This window comes from Aquila chrysaetos, chromosome 5 (genome assembly GCF_900496995.4).
Source record: "Aquila chrysaetos chrysaetos chromosome 5, bAquChr1.4, whole genome shotgun sequence".
In the NCBI taxonomy this organism is placed as follows: domain Eukaryota; kingdom Metazoa; phylum Chordata; class Aves; order Accipitriformes; family Accipitridae; genus Aquila; species Aquila chrysaetos.
In genome coordinates this window covers 33,784,940-33,809,993 of record NC_044008.1, presented here as the reverse complement: position 1 = coordinate 33,809,993, position 25,054 = coordinate 33,784,940, and the positions used below count along the sequence as shown (strand labels likewise).

The window sequence follows — 25,054 nt, the reverse complement described above, 5'->3', positions numbered from 1 at the left end:
GGGACTCAGCTCAGTAGGTGCTGGTGCCTCGGTGCTGAGGGTTGAAGAGAGCATCGTTGGTGATATGAGAGATACATAAGGCCTTGTTTAGAAGAGGGATGTTAGGTTAGTGTTATTAAAAACCAAACAAATAAACGCTCAACAACAACAACAAACTCCCCCCCCCAAATTGTAGTGTTTAAAATTGATTAGTTACACTCTGGTGAATTTTTTCCCCCTTTTAAAGAAGTGCTTGCCATTACGAGAGGACAATTTACGTCTACTGATGGATTAGAGATGTGCCATTCTGCCAGTTTTATACCCCTACAGTTTATGGACAGTATTGAAATAGCAAGTGGAACATTTCCATAGTGATTTGCAAATGTTAAGAAACTAATTTTCCTGACAGCTCTGTGGGTTATGTGCAGACTTTAGATCTTTATATATAAAGGGGAAGATTCAGAGCAATATGTGACGTACCCAAAACTGGGGAAGAAAGAGCATCCAATTCCAGATCTAAGACTTGTGTCAGGTAGCCAGAACTGGCATAAGCTGCGCTAATAAAATTTGCTAAAACCTGGGCAGAATGATGGCTATCAAAAACTCACATGCACGTTAGTCCATGTGTGCTGATTGAAACTAGGTGCCTTTGTGTTCCCCAAACAGTCAGTTTTCCTGAAATTAAAGTTTCAGGGGTCTGAAATTATTTGTGGATAGATGAATATTGTTGATTTAAAGAAAATGCAAGGAGTATTTCCAGACGATGGAAACATTTCATTTTGATGCCTACAGACTAAGATACTGCATTTTGAAAATGGTAGAGCATTTCATGTAGCATTTTGAAATGACACCTTAGAGCATCTTATTTTGAAATTGCATTTTCCATTTCTTAAAAATAACAAACTAAACCATTAAAATGTTCAGTAACCTAAACACCTATACAATACTTTTTTTGTTTCAAGATTAAACAGTGCATTGCAAGTTAACACAAAATCATACTGTCCAGACTTTTCATTTATTCCCAAAAGGGGTATTTCCCAGTATGTCTAAGTCTAGTCACCAGAATGAGGAGTCTCATCCGTCGCACTCCAGTGCAAGGACATGCCATGCCAAAAGTCCTTTTTACAGCAGGCAGACCTTTGTTTTTGGGTTATTTATTTCATGTAAATAAAGCGCTGTGTACGCACTGAAGGGAGGGAAAATACGGGCTACGTTTAGAAGTCCTGCCTTCTGCTAACTGTATCTTTTGCAGTTTGGACCGTGTGTCTCGCACCATTAGTCAGCTTTCTGAAGGAAACCCTAGGAATCCCACATAAGATAAACCTGCATGAATAAATTATACAGTAGATCTAGCATATGGATTTTCAGTATGCTAGCCAGCTTTTTGGCAAATGTTTACGAGAACACTGTAGCCCACATAGAAAATGTAAGGATGGTGGCTCCCTGTTGATGAAAGTGGAATTATGTTGCAGCACAGTTATCACGTACTGGTATGCGCTAAAAATATATACCCTTGCTATCCCACGGTTACATGTTCACATAGCCCTATTGCCAGTAACTACTACTGTGCTTATCTCTTTTTAACATGGAAACCTATACTAAGCTTTTATTTTGTTGTGTTTTAAAAATTCAGGACCATCCCATTCTTGTTTCCATTTTCAGAGCATGACGAATGTATAACAAACCAGCACAACTGTGATGAAAACGCGCTCTGTTTCAACACCGTGGGTGGGCACAACTGTGTCTGCAAGCCGGGTTACACGGGAAATGGTACCATCTGCAAAGGTAAGCTGCTGAAAACCCCAGGGTTCGGCAGTCTTTGAACTGGATGAGATGCTTTGTCATAGTTGATGCAAATCTGGTCACGTGCCTTGAAGAAGACAGACAAAATGCTAGGCTAGGCATTTAGGTCACCGACAAGAAGGTCTTCATAGGCAGATATACACCGCCTTTGCATTTGGCAGGGTTCACAGGAATTTGAGGATGATGCGTACGTAGGTAGTATGCTCTAAAATTTGAAGTAGTTATGTTTAATTTCTGTGTCCACTGAACAGTTTCTATACATGGTATGCCATTCAAGAAAGTCCACAGCTACCAACAAAGTTACAGCTGTGAACATTGTCAGATCTACATTGTCTGTGGTCAATCACTTGCTGTTTTGCTTGGATGAACTGAAAGTTGTTTGGTATGCTGTCTTCTTCTTGTAAATGAGAAAAGCGGTAGACATGCATGCACAAAACCTTTGCTACACATGAAGTGGTGCCTTGTTTTCTAACATTCTTGTTCACTGGTAAACATTAGAAGTTACACTTCTAGTCTTAGAAAGATGCTTTCCCAGAGATACAATGCTGCTTTTATTTCCATTGCATTTCACATGAGAGATGATACTTAGTACTTGGGCCCAAATCCTCGCAAGTCTTCAGGCTCCGAGTGTAGGATTTAGAGGATGCTTGAAAATAAAAGTAGTGTAGCTGTAGGGGAACTGGCTCAGATGCGAGAAGTGGTCCAGCTGCACCAATAGCATACCCAGCGTTCCTTGAAATTGTGCCTCAGTCCTCTTGATCTGTTAGGTGTCAGAATCCAAGGGGCTTCAGTTAACATTGGTAATATCCCATAGATACCTTCTGCTGCTGTGTGTTATCAAGGCTAAGCAACCCAGAATTTCTTTAATTGCTAAGCCTGATTAAGATCTTAGCACTAGCTATTCCTTCACCTGAGTCACAGTATGATTTTTCTAAATATTCCAAACGTAAACAAGCTCTTTGTGAAACACGGCAGCTAAGTCCGCTTTCAGTCAAACACATGGGTAGAGGGAGAGATGTCAGCAAATACGCCCTTTTATGCTGGGCTCTCTCCTCTGGGGAATTGGAAAAAAGTCTTAGCCTGAGGAGGTTCAAAGCCAGAGCCCGTCCTCCTGGGAGAGAGCTCTGTCTGCACAGCTCACTCCTGTGCTGTGCTTGGGAGTATTCCCCAATCCTTCTGCTGGAGGTGTGTCAGCTTACAAAAAGGTAATTGAGATTTCTTTGGGTCAAAGAGAAGGTGCATAAGCCTAGACCACCACGTTCGGCTCTTCTGTTGCCTGAATAAGAGGTCTGACATTTCAGAGGGCATCTGGCCCCACCGTGAAGGAAAAGAGCATCCCTCCCTCTCTCCCTCCCTCCCATTTCAATACCAAAAAGATGTTATGCAGGAGAAGGCACTGAGCCCGTGTATCGCCATCTGAGAAATGTACTTCCCTGCAGCCCTGGCTTGGATGCCCCGTAGCAAGTCCTTATGTTGGTGATAACCTCCATCTGCCTCGTTTCACTTACAGTTTCTTGTGACCAGAGCATTTCTGGTTCCATATTGTGGATGCAATCAGAGCAATTAACAGCTGCCGTGTTTTCTGTCAGAGCTGGTTGCATTTCTGTGTCCCCAGAAGGGACTCCTTAAAGCATAGACATATTCACAGCTGGATCTGGAGAACGCTGCACCAAAATATGTAAGCACGGCTTCTCAGGTTGCAGCGTGCCAAAGAACAAATGCAGGGATCGACTTCACACGGCAAATGGTAAAAGTTTTTAAGTTCTTCAGAATCCCGTGAGACAAAACTACTATTTTTATTGTTTCAGTCTAATTGCTTAATCGAGGAATAAGGCAGCCAGACAATCGAGCGTTCAGTTGTGCCTATTATGCCCAGGCCTTTTTTTGGGCAGCAGAGACCAGCACCGCCCTAGGAAGAGTCTGTTCCTAGGGAAGATGCTGCCGTTCGCTGCTTCCCAATGCATGCGAAGGAGCACATATGTGACCTGTTGTCTTCAGATGATTTACTCTAATCTCCTTCTGTAGCTTGTCAGCCCAGCTGGCCAGTGAGGCAGGGGGGCTATAAACCATCTCTTCGTGCCCTCTGTCCTTAGGAGAAGGCAGTTTCTGCGCTCTGTGCCGCAGGGACCGCGTTCCGTGTCAGCCTGCCAGCAGCCCGTGGCCACCTGCGTGGCTGCTGAGTGTAGTTCTGTCACCCATATATTGTGATTTTGCATTTTGCAGCATTTTGCAAAGACGGGTGTAGGAACGGAGGAGCCTGTATTGCTTCCAATGTGTGTGCCTGCCCACAAGGCTTCACTGGGCCCAGCTGTGAAACCGGTAAGATTATAACTGAATTTACGATGAAGGTAATCGAAGGACAATGTTTGGGGTAATCCAAGAATAAAGGATTATTTAAGCATGTGCCCTGAAAGAGGAAGCTGCTACTAAAAAGTTACTCACTTTTCTTATATGCCTCCCAAGAGAATATATTACAGCAGTTCTAATTAGAAGCACATGGACTGCAAAAATGAGAACACGAATTAAGACATCTCGGGTTTTGATGTTTCATAATTAATAAGATTATTACAGACTTGCTTTTTACCTCAAATGGCCTTTGGTATCTCCTATAAATCACACATAATCTGACATCTAGAAATAAATTCCAATAATTGATTACTTCTGTGCTGTAAATGTGTGACTGGTTCAGTAGCCCACCTTCCCTTGCAACCGTATTTGAAGACTTCTCATTAACTCAGCTTTCTTTACTCGGTATTAAGGCAGGTTTCAGTGTTCCCACTGCTTATACCTCCTTTCGCAGGCATGCCTTTCTCTTCCTGCTACCCCTGAGGATGGCAGTACCACAAAGCCTTGTTTTAGAACTTTGGTTTTTAAGTCTTGGATCTAGTCAAATTATATTGCCCAGCAGAGTATGTAGAATGTTAATACTTAGCAATTCAAATGCCTGTAAATAATTTCTCAAAGTTCAAATGAATAGTTTCAGCACCTTTATTTATTGCTGCAGAATTTTTAAATCCATTCTAACCGTACATGCCTCCAGGAGGTAAAGGGAGAAAGCTCGCTTAGATTAATTGGCTTCAGTATGCCTAATAAAAGGGCAGTCTGCCACCTATGATTGACTATTGTTGCTGTTCTATATTGCCTTCAATAAATCTTCCAAACAGAGGAAAGGAGGTCATTTGAGCAAGTATTGCTTTCATCTGACTTGTAAACATGTCCAGTTTAATGAAAAACACAGACTGATCTGAATTCTGTATTATCTGGTCCATTTGAGAGGTGAGAAATGTGATTGTTTTCATTCTTCTGTATTTGAGCGGATATTAGCAGAGTGCTCAAGACGGATGCTGTGTGAAAAGCAGTATCCTGATTGTTCATCTGTTTCTAGAAAAATGGCAAAAGAGCAAGTTTTCGAGTGTTCCTCACTGTTTCACAGACTGCAAATAACGTGGTACAGGATGCCAAGGCCTCTTCAATGTAACACTGTTGGTTTTTTGCTTGGAACAAATTGTGTGCTAAGATAATGCGCAAGTATTGATACAGTTACTTTGTTTTAGTAATATTTGTCTTGTATGCTCCTTGCAGCATCCTGCTGTTATCAACTAAATATAACATGTATAGTTTCAAGGCCCACATTCATCTTTTCCAGGTTTATACTCCCATCTGAAGTGTGTAGACTAGAAGCATTATTTGGTTTAGTCTCCTTGTATAGTCAATATTAATAGCCACTATCAAAGAACGATCTTACAGGTTTTTCTGAATTGCCCCTGGAAGTCCTGTCTCTGCTCCCTTCTTTAGAGGAGAACCCAGGGACGCTCTGTTCCCAGTTCAGAAAGTTCAGGCACCTTAAGCTAACTGAAGTTAGCTTAAGTGCATTCAGCCCCAAATGTCCTTTGAAAGCAGCCGGACCGCTGGCCTAACTGCCCGTCCTTCCTGCCCTTCAGGAAACATATAGGAGGGCAGGCAGAGACTTGGACGAGACGTGATGCCTTTCTGAATATCTGATCTCAATATTTAAGGTAAGGTTAGTACGGTAGTGACCTGGTATCTCATAGCTAGTGATACTGTTATGATTTGGAGCCAGTTTGCCAGCCCCAAACCAGTTTTGTAGGTCAGCTTTGCAAGGAGAAGCCCCTCCGTCCTGGTGGACCTCCACTGGACATCATATTTTTTCTTGCTGTTGAAATAAGTAATGCTAGAGATCAGCCACAGGGGTACACGTCTGGTCACCTCATTTGGATATTAATGTGCAAGAGTAGGATGGTAATCTACTTGCACATGGCTTTGAAACATACAGTCTGAAATACTGGCAGAGTGGCAAGTGGAAGAGCTATCCTGTCGATGAAGAGCAAAAGCTGGTTCGTTCTGAGACTGCATTGTCAGAAAAATGGTGCTGTAGACAGCCATAAAAGAAAACCTGAGCTTCAGACACCACCTATTCACTTGTAGTGAACGCAACAGTTTCCTGAAGATACTTCTCGTTAGGCTTGAAGTGATTCAAGACATTCATACTACAAATAATTTATGCTGGAAGCTTCCCTATTTGAACAGTCACTTTGTCTACAAAGGTGATGTAATCTTTTCTAGGCAGACATCTTTAGTTGTGATCACGTACAAGGAAGGAGGAGGATTGATGTAAAGATGCCAAATCTATTTTTAAATCGCATGTTACTTATTTTTGTTTATGCTACATATATTTAAAAACTGCTTATTGAAGAATCTTGGCATTTTTAACTTAAAATAAAACATACAGTTATATAGAAATTGTCAGCAGCTGTCGAACCTATGAATTAATTAACAGGAGATTGAATCCACACCCCAGCAATAACCTAGAAAATACAATCACCAGTTTTTACTGTTTCCTTCTGTAAAAGGTGGTTTAATAGCTCTGTTTAAATCATTTCTCAGAATCATAGAAAGGATGAAGTTGGAAGGGACCTCTGGAGATCACCTTGTCTAATCCCCCTGCTCAGAGCAGGATCAAATAGAGCTGGTTTCTCAGGACTGAGCCCAGCTGGATTTGGAAGTGTTTTCAGGGTTGGGAGACTCTACAAGCTCTCTGGGCAACCAATTCCAGTGTTCAATCACCCTCACAGTAAAAAAAAATTCTTTTCATTACGTTCAAATGCAATTTCGCATCCCCCTAGCCCCTTTCCTAGGCATGACTGAGAAGTGTCTGGCTTCCCCCAACACCGTCAGGTATTTATACACATTGATAAGGTCCTCCTCAGCCTTTTCATTTCCAGGCTGAACATCTTGGCTTTGTCAGCCTCTCCTCGTATGACAGATGCTCTGGTCCCTTAATCATCGTCACAGCACTGCGCTGGATTTGCTCCATGTCTCTTATGTACTCTCAGCACTGGACCCAGCATCCCAGATGTGATCTCAACAGCATGAAATAGAAGGGGAGGATCACCTCCCTTGACCTGCTGCCAATGCTTTTCCTAACGCAGCCCTTCTTTGCTGCAAGGGCATGTTGCTGGCTCATGTTCAACTTAATGTCTACCAGGACCTCCAGATCCTTTTCTGCAAAGCTGCTTTCCCACCGGCCGGTCCCCAGCCTGTACTGGTGCCTGGAGTTGTTCCTTAATGGCTAGAGGACTTGGCATTTCCCTCTGAACTTGATGACATTCTTGTTGGCCCATTTTTCCAGCCTGCTGAGGTCCTGCTGAATGGCAACACAACTACCTGGTGTAGCAACCCTTCCTCCAAATTTTGCATCATCTGCAAATGTGCTGAGGGTTCACTCTGCCTTATTGTCCAGATGTTAAACAGTACTGGCCCAGTACCCAGTATTTACCCAGGCGTACACCGCTGAGTGACTAGCCTCCAACTGGACATTGTACGGCTGATCAGAGCCCTGTGAGCCCAGCCGTTCAGCAAGTTTTCAATCCACCTCACTGGCCATTTATTTAGGCTGCACTTGTTAGCTCATCTGAGGATCTTAGAAGAGCATCAAAAGCTTTACTAAAGTCAAGATAAGCAATATCCACTGCTCTCCTCCCATTCACCAACCTAGTCATCTTATTTTAGAAGGCTATCAGATTCGTCAGGCATGATTTCCTCTTCATAAATCAATGCTGACTATTCCCAATCACCTTCTTGTCCTTAATACATTTGGAAATGGTATCCACGAGGATACCATCAGCTTCCCAGGGATGGAGGTGAGGCTGACTGATCTGGAGTTTCCTGGATCCTTGCCCTTCTCAAAGACAGGAGGGACATTTTCTTTCTTCCAGTTCTCAAGAGCTTCTCTCAGTCATCATGACCTTTCAAAGATAATTGAGGTTGGCTTCACAATGACATCAGCCAGCTCCCTCAGCACTCCTGGGTGCATCCCATCGGGTTTGATCGACCTGTGTTTTTTCCAATTTATTTAGATATTGATCCTCCTCCACCAAAGGTACATTTTTGTTGCTCCAGACTTTCCCACTGGTCTTGGTGACCTGGGACTCCTGAAGGCAGATCTTACCAGTAAAGACCAAGGTGAAGAAGTCGCTGAGTACCTCACTGTTTTTCCTGTCCTTTCCAAAACCCATCCCTGCACACTCAGTCAGTGTCTCTATATTCCTCCCAAAGCCTGAGAGGGATTCTGCTGTCTCTGCTTAGGTCCTGCCTATGGAGCCAGGCTCATAGGCTTGACCGAGAACAAGAATAAACCAGAGCTGAAATAGGTGGGATTGTTGGTGTCCAGAGCATCCCCCTAAATTTTTGATGAGGCCGTCTACTGTGTGGCAATGACCTGGCCTGTGTCCTCGGTGCCCGTGTTGGTTGGGGAGGTGTACTGTTCCACGTGATGGGACTAACAGCTCCTCCAAGCCTTCCAGCGGAGCAGAGGCAGTGACTGATGGGGCACTGCTGAGTAGGAAGCAGACAGCCTGCTTCTGATGGGAGAGGTCGGAAGGCTTCTGATAAAATTATCCTGAGATTGAAACATGGTTTCAGGGCAAGCCCATTCACCCAGAACTCAAAGCGGCTTTCCCAGTTCTGGTGGATTAGCACCAGAAGCTTGCTTGTGTTTATGGGCACAGCTGTAACTCTTTTCACCCGTCAGCTGCCATCAAAAGGCTGTGTCGGATTCCTAAACTCAATGCAGCTTTTGCAAAGAGAATTGAAGCCCTGTGTAATTAAGCATGGTAATGGGTTTCATAACATTTTTTGCTTCCAAATGGGTGCTTCTGGGGTGTCAGTAGGTGCCACGTCTCTCTCAGAAACTTAAGAAGGAGAATCAAGTACTACTGCTTGTCAGGTATTCCCATGAGAAGAGGTGTTCACTCGGGAGTGCCTTGCAGTTAACAGAGCTGTTGCAACACCTTAGAATGATCTGTTGGAAGCCTTTTAGCTTAATCACGACTCCGTGCCCTGTGGAAATGGATCAGTGGAATAAGGAAGCAGATGTAATAATCATGTGCAGATATATCAACCTCCAGCACCTTTTCTTTAATTGGTAATAGGACATAAAAATGAGACATGGGAGAATTCTTATTTCTCTTCCCAAAGGATGTGGGTTGAGGCATTGTTAAAGTTGGGGATGCATTCGTTGGCTTAGAGAGGTGGGGTTTATGTGCTAAAAGATTTTCAAGTCTTAGAAGGCACGGCAGTAGTTAACCCAGTGGAGCAGCCTTCTGCAGTGTAGAGAGCTGAGACTACTAAGGGAATCTAAAAATATTTGTGCCTGTTAAAGTTTTTCAAAATACCTGATTTAATACTGTCTTGTTTGATTGCAAAATTATGAATTCTTCAATGGGCATTTTTCAATGCTATCTTAAATTGTATTTGAAAAGTGTTTTATTTTAGAATCCAACAGAGGATGACTTTGTTAGATCTGCTTGATGTTACTGTAACTCCCCTTTAATTTGATGACAGAACTTTAAGAGTGGATTTGTTCTACTATATATGCATATCTGCTAGTGCGTGTATACAAGATTACTGCATTTTTGCTGCTTGTCAGCTTCTTTTTTGAGTTCCCACACTCATTTTGTGCTTTGAGTATTCCCCTGGACCATTTTTAATTATGCATGAGATCAAATAGCAGAGTTTCGCTGCTAGTAGTGTTTTTGATGTAGTTTTTGTTAACAGGTTGGCTGGAAGTATATGGATTTTTATGGGTGGTTGGCTGTAACTTGCATTTCTTGATAATGAACTTTCCTTGGATATCATGGGAATCGTGTCCACCTGTTATTAAACAATCCATGGCAAACTGCTGAAAATAAATGGGCACGCAAAGCTGTTAACATTGAAAGGGACTGTTGAGAAAAAAATTAACTTACAGATTCTACATTCATTCAGCCATACATTATTACTAACAGTTGGCTCAATTAAATGTGTAACTGAATTTATGAAGAAAATGGTGAGCATCAGGTATGTGAGATCACCCTCTCTTATCTGATCTCTTACCAGAAATAGCCAAATCCAAGGAAAATGTATTATTTGGCTCTTCTCTGTATTTTCTTCCTTTTTTTTTTTTTTTTCCATGTATGGAAAGCTCAAACAAAAATAGCATAAGTGTTGTGAGTACTTCATGGAGAAGGAAAAAAAATGATGTTGCTAAAACAAATTTTTGCAACTTTGTGCTTAACATTTGTAGTTCAAAATACTGAAATACAACTTAGACAAGTGATTTGGGTAAATAATTGTTATGGACCAGATCTCTTTAGAGTTTTGTGCCGCTTTCTTTATAAGCTAAATAATTAACATGCGTGACTGTTACTCTTTTCAGCAAATCCAAATTAATTTGTTCATGTGCACTGACCATAATAATAGCAGGCTTCAGATTATTGAAGACTATTATTATTCTTGTTCCAAAGGAAGCTTGTGAAAATCTTTTAATTCTGATACCCCAGTTATTAGGAAAATAATTTTACTGGTATTGGAATAGAAGGCTTTGTCAAAGTAACCAGAAAGCTTGTTAACTTTGCTGATTTTGCAAAAATGAGGTATTTTAGTACGTCTAGCATCACAAGAGAACTGCTTCCATTTAAGCCCTTGATCCCTTGTGTTCCGCTAAAACAACCACTATCAGCTTGTGGCCAGGTAGGCTCTGAAGCTAAAGCTGTGACACAAATGGCATTTGAAGCCCCCAGAGCATTGAACCAATTCTGTAAGAACTGGAATTACTTTTGGCAGAATTCTTAAAAATTCTTGGCCCCAGTCTAATGAAAACTCTCTGTAAGCTATGAAGGTATCACAGTGAAAACTTTCCCAACAACTCAGGAATCTGCCATTTGCTCAGTTTTATTTTTACAATGAAGTTTTAAATTACTGATAGTCAGGTTGGGATTTACAACAACAATACCAAAAAGCTAAAATTTGTGGCACAAGTATGCAAGGTCCTGCACAAACCTAGAGTAAGTGCAGTGCCCTTCAACAGTTCATAGTCTCATCAGGGGAAGCCAGTTGCATGCTGCAATAAATGAGCATAACATACAAACTCCTTGAGCAGAAAGCATATCAGGGTTAATCATTTTATTCTCTGAAATCCTTAAGGGGTTGCTGGGCTTTTTAATGAAGGAGGAAACAAAAGGAGGGAGCAAGAGGAAAGTAGAGCGAACACGAAGGCAGCGCAGGCATGGACTATCCAGAGCAATAGCTGTAGGAAGAAGGGATGCCTCCCATAGTTCCTTAGTTTTCATAGCCCACCTGGCTTGCTTGGATCCTGGTGTCCTGAGAATTCAGGCTTCCGTTTTTGGGGAGGCTTCCAAGTTTGAGACTTAGAAGTTAGAGGATAGTTTTGGCAGGAAATGTTTTAATTACATTAAAGGGCTGACTTCAATTCAGAGAAATAAGAAAATGTTGAGTTAATCTATAGAGCCTGGATAAAAATTTTACAAACAAATAGTACTTGAACATGATTTGCAGTGTAAAACATTGTAATAGATCCCAGTGTGCGGTAGGAATTCATCATATTCTGAAAGTCAGACCTTTTGGAGTCACTCAAGCCTGGCATTTCAATGTCAGTAATTTTCAAAGTTCATAGACTGTTCAGAACTTTTCCCTTGGTGCAAGCAAAAAATAAAGTCACCCAGAACAAAACCCAAAGAAGCTAAATCGTGGCTTGCAGGCGGTTGAGATCTGCCTCGCATGCTGGGTGTCAGGTCCCTGCGCGAGCCGGAGCCCCGGCTGTCGGAGGAGGTGGACGAGGGGAGATGCTGGAGCCGACGTGCCCAGCTCGTTGCTGGACTTGGCTGCCCTAGCCTTGGGGAACCGCTGCCGTTTCTCCTCCTTGAGTCCTTCCAAGGGCTCTCCGTTTCCTTGGCAAGTCTCCTGGCTTCCTGCCCTAGGGAAATTTGGGTATGTGGCATGTAGCCTTGGTAAGTTTGGCCTTTCCAGCCATAGTGGAGACACAGCATTCTCAGTATCCTGTTTAAACTGGTTTAACTTAAACTTTTAACAGTAAGTATCTAACTGTACTTTCTATTCTCAGGAGCTGAATCTCTGAAATGCACACACTTTTGAATTACTGCATGCACCTGCATTTAATTAATATTTTCTGTGGTTTCCATTTCAGCAGAAAGAGATGGGACCCAGCTGCTAAAAATAATGTAATGATTTTGCTGAGGATGCTGAAACATCTTGCTTTATAACTTGCATCTTTGCTATATAAAGTCACTACCCAGCTTGCACAGGCTGGGTAATGAGTGGTCTGCGTTACAGTCTTGGCCTTCTCAAAGACAGCTATTTTGCATGTTGGTTACTGATTTCAGAGGCAGGAACAGCATCGTTTGAGCTAGCCTTGGTTTATAGAGGTAATGCATATACCTAGTGTGTTTAGTGATGCTGCATCTTACTCTGCATTATTCCGTTCTACTGTAGGAAAAGCAGATAATAGAATCATGGGCAAACTTACGGGAAACATCCTGTAACATCAACTTCTATGTCTTCTTTAAACATAACAGCTAATTCTAGTAATACGTCGTTATGATAATTTTCAATAAATTGATACAGGACCCTAATTATGAATTTTGAAATACATAATTTGTGTTTTGCAGTCCTATCACTGAACTACAATTATGCAATGTGAAACAATCATCTTCACATAGAGTTTTTTTGGTGACTTGACGAGAAGTTAGCAGGAGATGACTATATGAGTTATTTCCTTACAAAGCCATAACAGTATATCAGTCATCTAATTGACAACATTTCTGCTCTTCTTGTGGTTGCAAAATTTTTTAGTGTTTTCAAAATATAAGGTGACTTTTGAGATTTCAACAAGCACTAGTAAGGAGTAGGCTAAAATTGACACAGTAACTTGCATGGTCAGCTTAATGTAATTTTCCTATTGCCCAGGGTGAAAGCTATTAAATTTTACCTTGTGCGCTACTGTAGGCAAATAGTGCCTAAGAGCAATGATTCAAATACTGAACTGTGCCCCAGGGAACGATGTAATCCAGTACCTTGGTGGTGTCCCCAAGTCCTTTCAGTACTTGGAAAGTGTATCCATTCTGGTTTTGTTTTGGTTTGGGGTTTTTTTTTTTGGTTTGTTTTTTTTTTTTCCTTCTTCTTTTGGCTTGACTTGATTTCAAATAAATAGCTTTTGAGAACAGTAATTCTAAGAATTTGGACCTCCGCACTACTTACATGCTTCTGCATTGTTTTGTTTGGTTAATACAGTTTGCTGATGTACTGCTTAGGGCATAATATATTGTATCTACTTCTGACTGATGATTAATAGGGAGAAATATCCTCAGTAATAGAGGGTGACTGTTCCTGCACTCCTGATAATATGCTTTACATAAAATCATGAGGTTAGGAGCCATCATCTTCACAGCTTCTGTTCTGGTCAGGAGCTTTGTTCATATGATACATCTGGTGAAACAGAGGAGGAAAAGAAAGCAAACAAATTACGGCCTTGATATTTATGCATTTTCAGCTCCCCGAGACTGTGTGGGGCAAGGGGGGACTTTTTGTGTACCTCACAGCTTTAAGTTTTATGGGTGTTACTGAAAAGCTGGTACTGAAAGTCCCATAGAGTTCTGCTGATGAAATGGTTTATTTTCCTTAGTTATGGTCTTCCATAGTCAGCCAGGGGTATTTTATTAAAAGTATAGAGTATTATCTTTTTTTGAACCATCTTCCAGTAATTCAAAATCAGTGATTATTTTGTCATTGCTTTTTTGCCATACTCCTCATCTGTTTTGGTTTCTAGACAAAACTGATAAAAATAACTGTTTTCCTAACTGATCTCCTTCTCATGCTTTCATTTCACCGAAACTGAGCCTTGTACTCAACTGATAGAAATTGATACAGTTCTCCTGGCATACACACCTATGTGCTTTTAATGAGCTGCCTTTGCATATGATCCAGTTTCTCTTGTTGCTTTCTATTAAGGAATAATAATAATAAGTTGTAATGAGTCATTCTAAAATGTCCATTTGTGCTGATGCAAAAATGACTCTGCCTTTGATGGTCAAGACCATTTTGGTATCTCTGACCAACACTAAGGAAAACAAGGACCATGAAACATGCTGTTGTAATGCTCACTCTTTAATATATTTCTGAAGTCAGGCCTTGGGTAAGCAGGAATCCTATTAAGTTAGAGTCTAGCTGAAGGAACTATAACATGCAATGTGTTCATAGCTTTATTCATAAATCATCTGCCTCCCCCACAACTAATTAGTATTCTAGGTGAATAGCTGCCCAGTCCAACATGCATAAAAATAAAACAAGTTGCTACTAATGCTTGTACCTTTAGAAGTAATAGGCGTACCATGGTTTGAAAAAAGTCAAGATAGGGTTGATTTCAAAAGAGGCTTTACCCCCAGAAGGATCTCAAGCGTGATGCATATTTCTAAGCTATTTAAATGAGTTAATGAAAAATATGTTGACTTTGCCTAAGTCTAAAGTCACTGCAAAGCATTTGATATATTGCATCTAGAGAGGCAAATACTGCAATCTCCACTTTTTTTAATTGGGCTTCAGTTGCTCTTATGAACATAGGCAGACAGACAAGAGCAAACACTGGCGGAAGCTAAGCAGAGGCAAAGGTTTTAACTCTCTCCTGACTGTACCTCTCTTTTAACTGGCATCTCCTTTAATGCTGAAGTCCCACAGAGGCAGGGGAGAGAGCAGCGTGTGGAATGCATGATGCAGTAGCAGCTTTGCTCCCAGGGATTGTAGGTGGCAAAGGGCATGTCCCTCACTCAGTCTAAAACAAGTCTGCTCAAACAAAGAGGTGAAGGTTGAAGGAAGGGGACAATTCATCCCAGACGTGGGATGAAAGCTCATGAATGATTACATTCTGCGGGAGGAGCAACCGAGATTTGATGGGGATCTTAATCAGTTGGGAAAGCGGTAAACTACAAACCCTATGTAGAGACTGAGCAATAATCTGGTAGGAATTAGGTTACAAATGCAGGTTGTCCAGGCTGCCATCACATCTGTGTTGGGTTGACCCTGGCTGGATGCCAGGTGCCCACCAAAGCCGCTCTATCACTCCCCCTCCTCAGCTGGATGGGGAGAGAAAATATAATAAAGGGCTCATGGGTCAAGATAAGGACAGGGAGCGATCACTCAAGCAATTACCATCATGGACAAAACAGACTCGACTTAGGGAAAATTAACTTAATTTATTGCCAATCAACCAGAGTAGGATAATGAGAAATAAAACCAAATCTTAAAACACCTTCCCTCCACCCCTCTCTTCTTCTCAGGCACAACTTCACTCCCAAATTCTCTCTTCTCCCCCGCAGTGGTGCAGGGGGACAGGGAATGGGGGTTACAGTCAGTTCATCACACGTTGTCTCTGCCGCTTCAACCTCTTCAGGGGCAAGACTCATCACACTCTTTCTCTGCTCTGGCGTGGGGTCCCTCCCACGGGAGACAGTTCTACATGAACTTCTCCAACACGAGTCCTTCCCACAGGCTGCAGTTCTTCATGAACTGCTCCAGCATGGGTCCCTTCCCCGGGCTGCAGTCCTTCAGGCACAGACTGCTCCAGCATGGGTCCCCTGCGGGGTCACAAGTGCTGCCACAAAACTGGCTCCAGCGTGGGCTCCTCTCTCCACAGGTCCTGCCAGGAGCCTGCTCCAGCGTGGGCTTCCCAAGGGGTCATGGCCTCCTTCGGGCACCAACCTGCTCCGGCGTGGGGTCCTCCCCAGGCTGCAGGCGGAGATCTGCTCCCCCGTGGACCTCCCTGGGCTGCAGGGGGACAGCCTGCCTCACCATGGTCTTCCCCACGGGCTGCAGGGGAATCTCTGCTCCGGCGCCTGGAGCACCTCCTCCCCTCCTTCTGCACTGACCTGGGGGTCTGCAGGGCTGTTCCTCTCACGTCTTCTCACTCCTCTCTCCAGCTGCAGTTTCTGTTCCCTTCTTAAATCTATTCTCCCAGAGGCGCTACTCCCATCGCTGATGGAGTCGGCCTTGGCCAGTGGTGGGTCCGTCCTGGAGCCGGCTGGCATTGGACATGGGGGAATCTTCCAGCAGCTTCTCACAGAAGCCACCCCTGTAGCCCCCCTGCTACCAAAACCTTGCCACGCAAACCCAATACAACATCTCTGTCCTCTTTGTCTTGTCTGACATTTCGCCATTCATTTGTATAAAGGGTGTAAAGTGGCTAAAGTTTATTTGTCCTCCCCCAGCCCAAAAGAAGTTGGAAGATCCTTTTCAGAGAGAACAAGAAATTCTAGCACAGAGTTTCTGCTGAAACTCTTCTCCAAGAACCTCTGCATGAGGTTTTTTTCCTCAGGAAAAAAATTAATGGATTTGAAGGGTTTTAATCATAAATAAGCCTAGGAAACTTGGGCGTGTGATGGTTCCAGTCCAAGAGTAACTTTAGATTCAGAAAGGACTGTTGTTGAGAAGAGAAACAGTACTGCATATTCCACAATACCAATAAAAATCTAGTGAAGAATTGATGATTGTCATTTGAATTGTTGTTATAATTAATAATTCCAGCAAACTTCAGCTAACTATGTGCCAGTAAAAGCCAAGTCTTCATATTTACTATTACAAGGAAGTTCAAAACAGAAAAAGAAAACATGATTGGCAGTCTCAGAAACTGTAGTGGAGAGGTGTTCAGCTAACCCCTGGAGAATGAGCCTTCCCTGCAAGGAACGCTCTATTTTAACAATGTTCCAAGTGCTAATTCAGGCTACAGAAAAATAGACGTATGTAGCCAGCAGATGGGTTACAAACATGGCATATATGATATAGATAAGCTGTTTATAAGTGAGGTTCTGAAATTCAAACAAAGTTAATTACATGTGCTGGTGCTATATTCAACCAGTCTTTCAAATATCCATAAAAATTAAAGATCCTTAGAGTGCAGCAGAACTAACTGTACAGGATACTATTATATTTTTACAAAAAGCAACAGTTGTGGTCTACGTTGTGAGATCTGTTCGAAGCAAATAATGCAAGACTTAAATTACTATCAGTGGGTGTCCTTGTGACTTCTATGATCTGTCTGTGCTATCAAATAAAGCAGGGGGGAGAGAAAGGACAAGGGGTGCAGCATCCATCCCTACAGCTCAATGCTCTTCCTCTCACCTCTCCCCAAAACATGTTGGCCTCCTCTGTAGTTCCCATTTCCCAGTGTGTTACTGTTCCCCAAACCATGCCTTGGCATTGTCACATGTGCTATTTACCAAATCAGCACTTAAAATCTTTCACCCAGAGTTGTTTATGTACAAAAAAAGAGAGCTGGTAGAAACGTTTTCTCCCCATTTTACAGATGTGGAAATCAAGACACATGGGGAAAGTTGAGTAGGTGACAAAGTTTGCATAAGAAGGCAGTGGCAAAGTCCAGATAAGATATAGGTTATCTCATTTCTGCTCCCCTTTCTCCCCTGTTCAAATACGTCAACAGCTGAAAGAAGACATGGTGTGGTTTATCTAATATTTTATCTGAGTGGGAAGTGCAGCCAATTCATAAAACCTAAGAAAATAATTTTCCTTTGACTTTCAGAAAGGACGTATTCTAAAATGGCTAGCTCATTAAATTGCAGAAAAAGGTTTAAAAGTTGTCTATGAGAGTAAACAGATGAGATCTGCAGCAAGCCAAGAGGAAAGCTGGGGTTCTGCGGATGAGATGCTTTTTGCATCTCATCTGCAGCATTTGGAAGGGAGGTCACCCTAATCCCCATTATCACCTGAATTTTTCTCAGATATGAAAAACAAGCTCAAAAATGAGCAGTGAGACATGGGCTGGTGACTTTAGAAGCTTGGAATGTTCTACTTTGCTTTACATTTTTACTTATATTTATTCACAAAGTACATCTTTGACAGAAATTAACCAAAAAATGCCTATATTGAGTTTGGTGAGCATTCTGGATTTAGGCATGAACTCTACTTACCTCATCCTTTCTGTTTTGTACTTTAAGATGCTTTGCTGTTTCATCCTTCTGTGTCTTTTTCTCCCTTCATTTTCCTTGCCTGACACAGTTTCTTGGGTGCATATTATTTCTTTCCTCCCTCAGAGTCCTTGTCAGTTTTAAATAACAAAAGATTTTTCTCTGCTGAAGAGCCACGTACTAGTACTTATCTTTTTCTCTTTATATTTTCTTTAGCTTGTTGCAACACTACAATCTTATATGTAGCAGCTTAAAAAAAAAACAAAGAGAAACCAGGGAAGAGAGAGTGCTACAAAAGAGCTTTTGAAGAGACAGGATTTTTTTGTTATTTGTTAAAAACATCAAAATGCATCCACTACTTACCTATTATTTGCTACGGGAAAGAACCTCCTTCACTAAACATGAAAACTAAAATTTCAATTAGGTTCTTAAAATACAGTGGGCTATAAATAGAACGTGAATAGTGCAGATGGGCAGCATTATAATAGAATTTCCTTCTGTTATATAAGGGAGATAGGGATGACCTTCATCACTCACTGTAAGCTCTCTCTTTTATGAATTACGAGCCGTTCAACTATTAGTGGAATTAAAATCTATAATACTGCCAATCACTGCCCCGTATCCCTGTGGAGCCCTTCCTCTTGCTGTCAACAACTGCTGTCTGCAGTCTCTACAGATGTATGCCAATGATATGTTTATAGCCCAAGCAAAGGAATAGTGTGGGTTTTTTTCCTTTTCTGTGCTTCAGTAATTTTGTACAATCTCTACACAATTTTACACTTCAGGAGCAGCAATGTAAATTAATGGTCACTGGTCTATGGACCGAGAGTCATGGTAAGAAGTCACTGGGAAGAAAATGTAGGTAAGAATGTTTTAAACTTAAGCACACGTATAATATGCGTGATACCCTGACCAAAGGATAGAAGACCATAGCAGAAGACCCAAGTTCAAATCAGGGTGTCAAATCAATTCCTAGCCAAAACTTTGAGTTGCTTTGTGGGTTCGTTTGTTTTCCTTAAATGGCCTCTGAACTAAATACTTGGAAATTTACTGTAATTCATACCAGAGCTGATCTGAAACAACTTTTTGCAATGCTGAACCCAAACTAAGCTGAGAATGTGCTGGCTGCATCCTTGGTTCATATATGTAAAAGTCATAACTTATGGTTACGACTGACTTGACTCCTCACTTGAGGAAACTCAAGATCTTTGGTCAGTACTCTGTGCAAGTAAAGCCTTCCTTCCCACCCACTAGAAAGAGATAACAGCTGGCCAAACTAGCTCTTCTCTTTTCAGACAAATTAGTTCTCTCTCGTTTGGGGCTCAGCTACTCTTACCCAACAACTGACACCTTTAGTCAGTAGCATTAGTGTGTTAGTCCTATTTCTAACATGTGCAAATGGAGCTGCCTAACTTTCAAACACGCGTAGGTATCTAAAATGGGTTTGTCAGCGTATTTCAAGGTATAAAAGTGCTTTTGCTATCCTGCAGAAAATAATTACTTGTCTTTTTCAAGATAGGGCTAACAAGGAAACAGAAGTGTGTGTTACAGTTAAGATGAGATGCTGTACTGAGAATGATGGACAAAGTGAAAGCAAAACCACATCTTTGTCAATGACTAGAAACAGGGGCCCAATACTGCTCAATTAGTCTTTCTAATGGGGATTGGCACAATCGGTTTCACAGAATCTTGTTGAAATATATTTTCTTTTTTTTTACACTATTCATGGATGCACCTAGTTCGTCATGGCTAATTAGGTGTTCTGAATTATCGTCTTCAATTGTTACAAATACCACATCCTTTGATGATATTGGGTGTATAATAAGAGACTGTCATAGTTTCAGTTATTGGTGTGGTCTGTGATTGATCAATTTTTGACAATAAAGAATTGTTAACAGGGCTAGATCATGAAGCAGTCAGTGGAAAATTCCCTTTCATAACATTTCTGTCTAATTTTGGAGCGCCGCCACTGCCACACATGAAATAACAACACGATTGAATTTCTTTTTGCTGGCATTTAACAGGACCTATGGGGGTGTGCAGAAATCAATGGGGGATCAGGAGTCTGGAAAATTACATACTTGAAGAATTAATGAACTATAATTCCATATTACATCCTCAATCACATTTTGCTTCCTTTTCATTAATGGAACCAAATTAGTTTTCCATGGACAGGGTACTTTAAAAAATGCAATCATGCTCTTGCTAGGGTTTAAAAAAAAAAAAAAAAAAGAGACCTGTTTTAACAATAGTTTTTTTTCCATGCAACATGACAGTTGGAAATTTTTAGTGAAGAACATATCTACAGCACTGACTCAACCTGTTGAAGCAATTTTTAACATGACATTTATAGCCCCAGCTCTAGTTTCCTGCCCTTTGAGCCAGATTATGGTTTTAAGGTGACTCAGCCAGAACTTCTACTAGACCTGGGAGGTGTAGAGATAGAAGGAGCAACTCCAAAGGCATTCAAAATGCATTTTTTCCAACATGCGCCTAATTTATTATCCAACGGATCAGGGAGAGGAAAGGCCATAGTCTTCACTCTTCTCTGAAGGCTGTATCTGAGATAACTGATGTTTCTAATGCTGTGTAAAGAAAATCCTTTTGCTCACAGAACTATCTTTTGCTAGGATAAAATTGTGGGTGATCCTTCTCCTTGCTATGCCCCACAAGCCAGCTGTAATCTGGCCCTTTGTGATTTAAACTTGTAACTGGATGAACTGTTGGGACGCAAATGCAGTTAAAATCAAGAATATTCTATGGTTTAATGGGGATTTTGATGTGAGAACCCATAGAGTGAAAAGCATCTCCTAGTACTCAATATCATATCATATCTTTAAAGAGTTGTGGGAAGCCGAACAAATTAGAGTGAGATTGTAAACAAAATCAGGCTCCAGGACTTTTATTGACCAAGGAAGAAAGTTCCTTTGGCAATCAGCAGCAGTGTTAGAAAAAAAAGGAGCTGATCAGACTTTACAAAACAGATTTAAAAGGCATTCCAAACAACTTTGGTTTTCTGGCATAACTGATATCTTCCTGGATTATTTCAGCAGTCTCACCTTCTGTATTCTTGGGGCTTTTATTCCTCTGTATGATATTTATATGCATGTGGTATATGGGAATGTAGTGGGATGGAAATCCCAAAAGCTGATATTTTGTTTTAACAAGATAGCTCCAGTATATTGAACTAGTTTCAGGCTCTTCCATTTCTCCACTGGGACCTGGTTTTTGCATAACATGTCAAATCAAAGGTCTGATTGAACAGCAGGGTCTTCTCAAGTATCATCATATTAGAAATCTGCTGTCACATGAAAACCAACACAAACACTTTTCTCTTCTTACATGTGAGAGATGGGACTCTAGAACTTTCAGTTAGGGATAATGAACCCTTTTCAAAGCTACTCCAGAAAATTGAGTTTTGACAGCAGATACATTATGCAGTACAGTGAACTTTCATTTTGTCCTACTGAATAAGGCCTTTTCCCCCTTGCAGACGTATTTACTAAAATCAGATAACCCAGACATCATCTTAATCCTACTGGGCATTCTGTTATCTGAGCATAAGTCTGAATAGTTGCGACATGGTCTTTTATATCCAAGCCAGACATAACGTCCTTGAAAATGTATTGACATATGCAAAGACATATCAGAGTCTGACTGTTCCAAATGTACTCATGAAAAAAAAATTGAAGATTTATCTTTTTAAAATCACTTCTTCAGTGATCTGTTTCTGAAATAATTTTTCTTTCACTCATTGCACTTTATTTATACTGTATATGGGGCTGGGATGTGGGTGGCTCTGGAGGTTAGCATTAGGCTGGGAAGGCTGTTGCCTTTGAAATGAGATCTCAAATTTAGCCTAAGTCAGAAGTGACTGAACATTGTGGAAGTTGCTGGCTGCTCATTAATCTTTATAAATATATCCAGTGATAATAACCCAATTAGCACTGGGACAGATTATTGCAATTGAGAGTCTCTAATGGCAGTCTTAGCTGAGTGTCATGTATTATACCGTCCCAGAAAAACTTCCAGGATGGAAATAATGAAATTCTAAGTATTCACAGCTGCCACTCTGTGGTGTTGCCTTCTTGACAGGAGAGGGCTACTGGGGCTTTGGTTTGTATTGACCTGGATAAAGCAGTTTATGAAAGAAAGGCTTTTCGGACAAAGTTGTGCTCTGGGTCTCTGTAACTTTGTGCTTGATGGTGGCATACAGGCTTTTCTGGGAGGAGGATATGATGATTAATATTTCAGTCTTGAAAAGAGTAATGTAAAATGGTAGAAACCCCCCCTTTCTTCCCCCCACGCCATGGTTCTTTGTTGAGTGCAGCTTAACCACATTAGAGAGCTTGGTCCTATTGCTGGATGAAAGAGCGCTGCTATCTTTCAAATTGGCAATTTTTTACCACTTTCAATCTTCAAAAGCTCTTATTATACAGGAATTCTCTAATAATATTCATCAGACAGCTAGCTTTACTTTTTTCTTACTGTACAAGTGAATAATTTGCTAATGATCTTATTTTACTCTTCAGGGAGCAGAGTTTTCTCAGTCTCCACAAGAGCAAGGGGTATAATAGCTAAAACTGTTGCCACAGTTCAGGAAATGAGTGGTTCTGAGGTATAAAGAAGGTGATTTGGAAGAGCAAGTTTTTTTCATGTCAAGGGGAGCTAGGTGTGTACAGTACTTATTTTCAAAATGCCTGTGACTGTGCGTCTACTTTGTTAGTGTGAAGCTTCAGTTAGCAAAAAAAATCTTTTTCCAATGGAAAAATGGGTAACGGAATATGGAAAAAAGCAGGCTGACTGATTTCAGTTTAAGAAAAATGCACAGGAGGAAACCTGAATATTTGAAAACTAAATCATGTGCAGCGTAAGTGTGTGATAATCAGTGACCCTGTTTTGTGGCAATAGGGTATGTACAGTACTGCCACGAGTGCATCCATGAAGTACAAAGGGTAGAGAGAGTCCCCATGCTCCCGGTGTTTCGTGGGCTCACCAGTGCCACAGGTGTGTGTGTGCTCCCCATCTGTGGTGTTCCAAGAGCCAAAATCACCAATTTTTTGCCATGCAAATGCCACAGGGTGGAAGCACGGCCAGAGCAGGCGGTGCGGCAGCGCAGTGGTCCAGCTGTGTAGCTGCTCTCCAGCTTGGGGTGAAGGTTTCTTCCAGCGACTGTCTCGGTATTACTTTCTGTTCCAAACCTGGCCACTCGTATCAGTGGGGTGACGGATTTGGTATGTGCAGTTGTGCTCTTTATTTGAGAAGGAAAGAGGAAAATAGAGAAAATGCCACCTCCATGGTAGTCAGTGGGAGTTCTGCCGTAAATTGGAGCAGGGCCAGGATGAGACCGTTTGCTCTGGCCTGTCACACATATGAGACTCTATTTTACTTCCTGGATAGGGATGCTTTCCTTTTTTTTTTTTCCTTCTTCTCCCCTCACTTTGCCACAGCTTCTTATAGCCAGTTAGAGCGGAACTTGGGTACTCAGAATAAGTTGTCTGTTTTGTCTATTTGCTTAAAAATGTCATCACCTGCTATTGAAAAAAAATACATCCCTCCTTTCCTTGTACTTAAACATTTTGTTTAATTTTTTTCATAACTGAAAATATAAAGCCTTTCAGTAACTTCCTTCTATAGAGTAATATTTCATTTTTCATGCCTTTCTAGTACAGCATCAAACAGGACTTCATTAGTGCTGTTAATGTTCCATATAGCCCACTGATATACCATAGCCACTGGCCAAGCAAAACTTCAATCAGTTTTTCTTCTCTTGTCAGCTCACACCTCTGACTGAGCAGCTGCAAGATGATTCATCGGAGAATGTTTCACCATAGGACAGAGAAAAATTATTTCTGGGTTGCTTTTCCCATACTAATAAGATAATTTCAGTTGTAGATACTTTTGCAGCACTTCCTGAGCCATGCTATGCCCATTTGAAAATAGAAATCCTTTTATCTAAATGTCAAGAAAATTTTCCATGAAATCAGTGCTTTGGCTCCGCAAAACACATTTCTGCTGCATTTTCTTGTTTAACAGAGTTGCGACAGTTATATTTTGTCCCATGACAGAGCAGGTCTCTACTAGAATTAATGATCAGCATTAGCTGGGAGAGTTAGAACAAAATCCTGTGCAAAAGGAACATCTATATTCTGAAACCCATTGGCACGTGCTGTAAAATGTCATTTGCCTAAAAAGTTAGTTGCTCTGGATTTCTTTTGTTTGCTGCAAAAGCATGTAAGGAGTAATGAGTTATTCAGCATCAATGCAGCAATGGTGCCAATGCAATGGTTTCAGGCAAACAATCTGTCAAGAATAGGGCATTTCTTAAAGACCAGCAGCGTGCTTCCATCCACACTTGTTATGGTAGGCTTTCTTACATAACTCCACTCAACTTTGCATGCAGCCGTAACAAAACCAGAAGAATGTATTTCTTTCTTTGTTTATTGGCATCTGTAAAAGCATTTCATCCCAGGTAATATTTCCTGTGATATAGGTTTGTCAGCTAGTTTGCAAATAAATACAGAAAAGCTGCTTTTGTTGTCAGTTTACCAATACTGATGTGACATTCAAGGCTTGTTTTTCCTGAATAATCAGTAAGTGAGTTCATCAGAATGCATTCAGCCTGTGCCTGCAATACTGTGCTTATAATTATAAGGCTTACAGATCACAAATAAATTGTTCTGAAGAGAGGAACACAGGCTTTCTTTAATTCATATCTGTTACTTTGACCTAAATAACACTCTTTTCTCCACCTCATCACCAATGCATACATTCCACTTTCCCAAAGAAGAAGTATATGCCACCCAGTGTCTTAATGCATGTTATTAAGTAGCCAGCATGAAGATTCATATAGATTCTGAACAACAGATCTTCTCTTTCAGCCTCTGAGTTTGCATGCTTCATTGATTCTCTGGGGCTCATAGCTTTGGCCAACCCCAACAAGTTATCTTGTACTGACCAGGTGATCCCAAGCGTTTAGCACAGTC

At 41.3% G+C, this 25,054-nt stretch overlaps 1 protein-coding gene across 1 annotated transcript in view; it reads left to right on the top strand.

Annotated features, from left to right (window-relative positions):
- Positions 1–25,054, top strand: part of NELL2 (neural EGFL like 2) — a 155,662-nt gene that overhangs the window by 110,936 nt on the left and 19,672 nt on the right. The window contains exons 14-15 of the mRNA XM_030015236.2: positions 1,642–1,764; positions 4,006–4,101. Coding sequence (XP_029871096.1) covers positions 1,642–1,764; positions 4,006–4,101 — 219 coding nt within the window. The remainder of the gene's footprint in view (positions 1–1,641; positions 1,765–4,005; positions 4,102–25,054) is intronic.